At 46.3% G+C, this 1470-nt stretch overlaps 1 protein-coding gene across 1 annotated transcript; it reads right to left on the bottom strand.

Annotated features, from left to right (window-relative positions):
* Positions 1 to 288: 288 nt before the first annotated feature.
* On the bottom strand, positions 289 to 1018 carry N7471_012986 (uncharacterized protein; the record flags this gene model as incomplete). The annotated part of the gene is made up of 2 exons (XM_057285705.1): positions 289 to 926; positions 991 to 1018. 2 exons carry the CDS (start codon positions 1016 to 1018, stop codon positions 289 to 291), a joined length of 666 nt encoding a protein of 221 aa, XP_057129698.1.
* Between the last annotated feature and the right edge of the window lie 452 nt (positions 1019 to 1470).

Below are 1470 nucleotides of genomic sequence, written 5' to 3'. Positions count from 1 at the left end.
TGTTAGGCAGTCTTCACTTCGATGGCTTTGACACTTTGAGAGTTGTGTGTGCCTTTGACACCTGTCAAACAGACAATTCAGGACAGACGGTCAAGCTGAATTGGGGATGAAAGCGGACGGAGGACTTGAGACCTAGACCAAGTTAAATCTGTGACTTGGGCTTTTCCCACAACAATTGAAATCATAAGAGCATATCAGAATTGATGCTATGTATTTCTCATATTAGCCACAGCAGAGACGGTGCAGTTCACCGTGCACTTGACGTTGTAGGGATGAACCGACGACCCCCTAGGAATTTTTGAACTCCGCGCGTAAGAACTGTTCCACTTTAGAGACGAAGTCATCTTCACTGCTCTGAAGCACTCTCTTGACCGCTTCCGGAAGCAAGATCAACCGCCGATCCAAATGTTGGGGGCGGGCTTCACACAAAGAAATCTGTAGGAGGGCCTTTTGCTTTAGCTGGGCTGTCAGCTGGTCGAACTCTGACAGCGCTGTCTTCACCAAATTTTGAATGCGACAAAGACTTTTGGTGTCTCTAAAGCCAGCGATGCGTTTTGAAAATTTAATGGCCACGCGAAGCATCTTAAGGATTGTTTTCCGATCGTGTGGAATGCGGTGCACAGCTGCGTGGCGAATGCTAGTAATCACGCGACACCATGCTGTCAACGCTGTCAGAGTCAACTGAAAACATTCGTCCTTGACTTTTTCTTGATAAAATTTCAAAAATCGAAAGAACTTGTGTAACTCTAAAGCCTCTGGGCACGTCCATCCGGCCGCGAGAGACTCCGACAGAAGCCATTGCTGAAGGAAGCGGAAGGCATGATTTTCAAGTTGTCGTTGTATGACCTGCAGGATCTGGTGCTGAGCGCGAAACGGAAAGTAACCAACCGAAAATCCGGGTAATGAGCTTATGATTTCCATCTCTCCTATTCGAGATGGTTAGCTAATACATATCCACTGCAGTTGTCAATACCTAGGTGTCCGACATACCCTCATTTAGCAAATCATTATGGGCCATGGAGATGATTGGAGCTGCGAATTTCAGCCCTTTGGTTTCGTCAAAAAAGTTGCAAGTCAATGAAACGACATGGAGCCGGCGAGCTGGCAAGTACTCCCTAATATACACCGTTGTATGCATGTAAGGAACTTGTCGAATAAGCCACTCATAAAATTGAGGTGACTGTGTCAGTGGGTCGCATGAAATCCTCATGTTTTTGAGTTGGCGATAACATCTTATTGCTGCGGGCTCATCAATTTAAATTTGTGACTTCACAGCGGTCGGTAGCTCTCTCATACTGCAAACATCACTTTATTTGTTTCTTTGGATTACCATGGAGGCGCCGGATATATAACGGCGGATTGTTCCTCTTCTTTGCTTTGCGGTGCTTTCAGCTTTTCTGGACAAACAAGATGATTGCGCTGGGGATCTTCATTCTGAGCGTCCTGCTGGTTGCGATTCCAGTGGTATGG

Source organism: Penicillium samsonianum (assembly GCF_028829775.1).
Source record: "Penicillium samsonianum strain IBT 33392 chromosome Unknown utg000008l_segment0_segment0, whole genome shotgun sequence".
Taxonomy (NCBI): Eukaryota; Fungi; Ascomycota; class Eurotiomycetes; order Eurotiales; family Aspergillaceae; genus Penicillium; species Penicillium samsonianum.
This window is presented reverse-complemented; position numbering and strand designations above follow the sequence as displayed.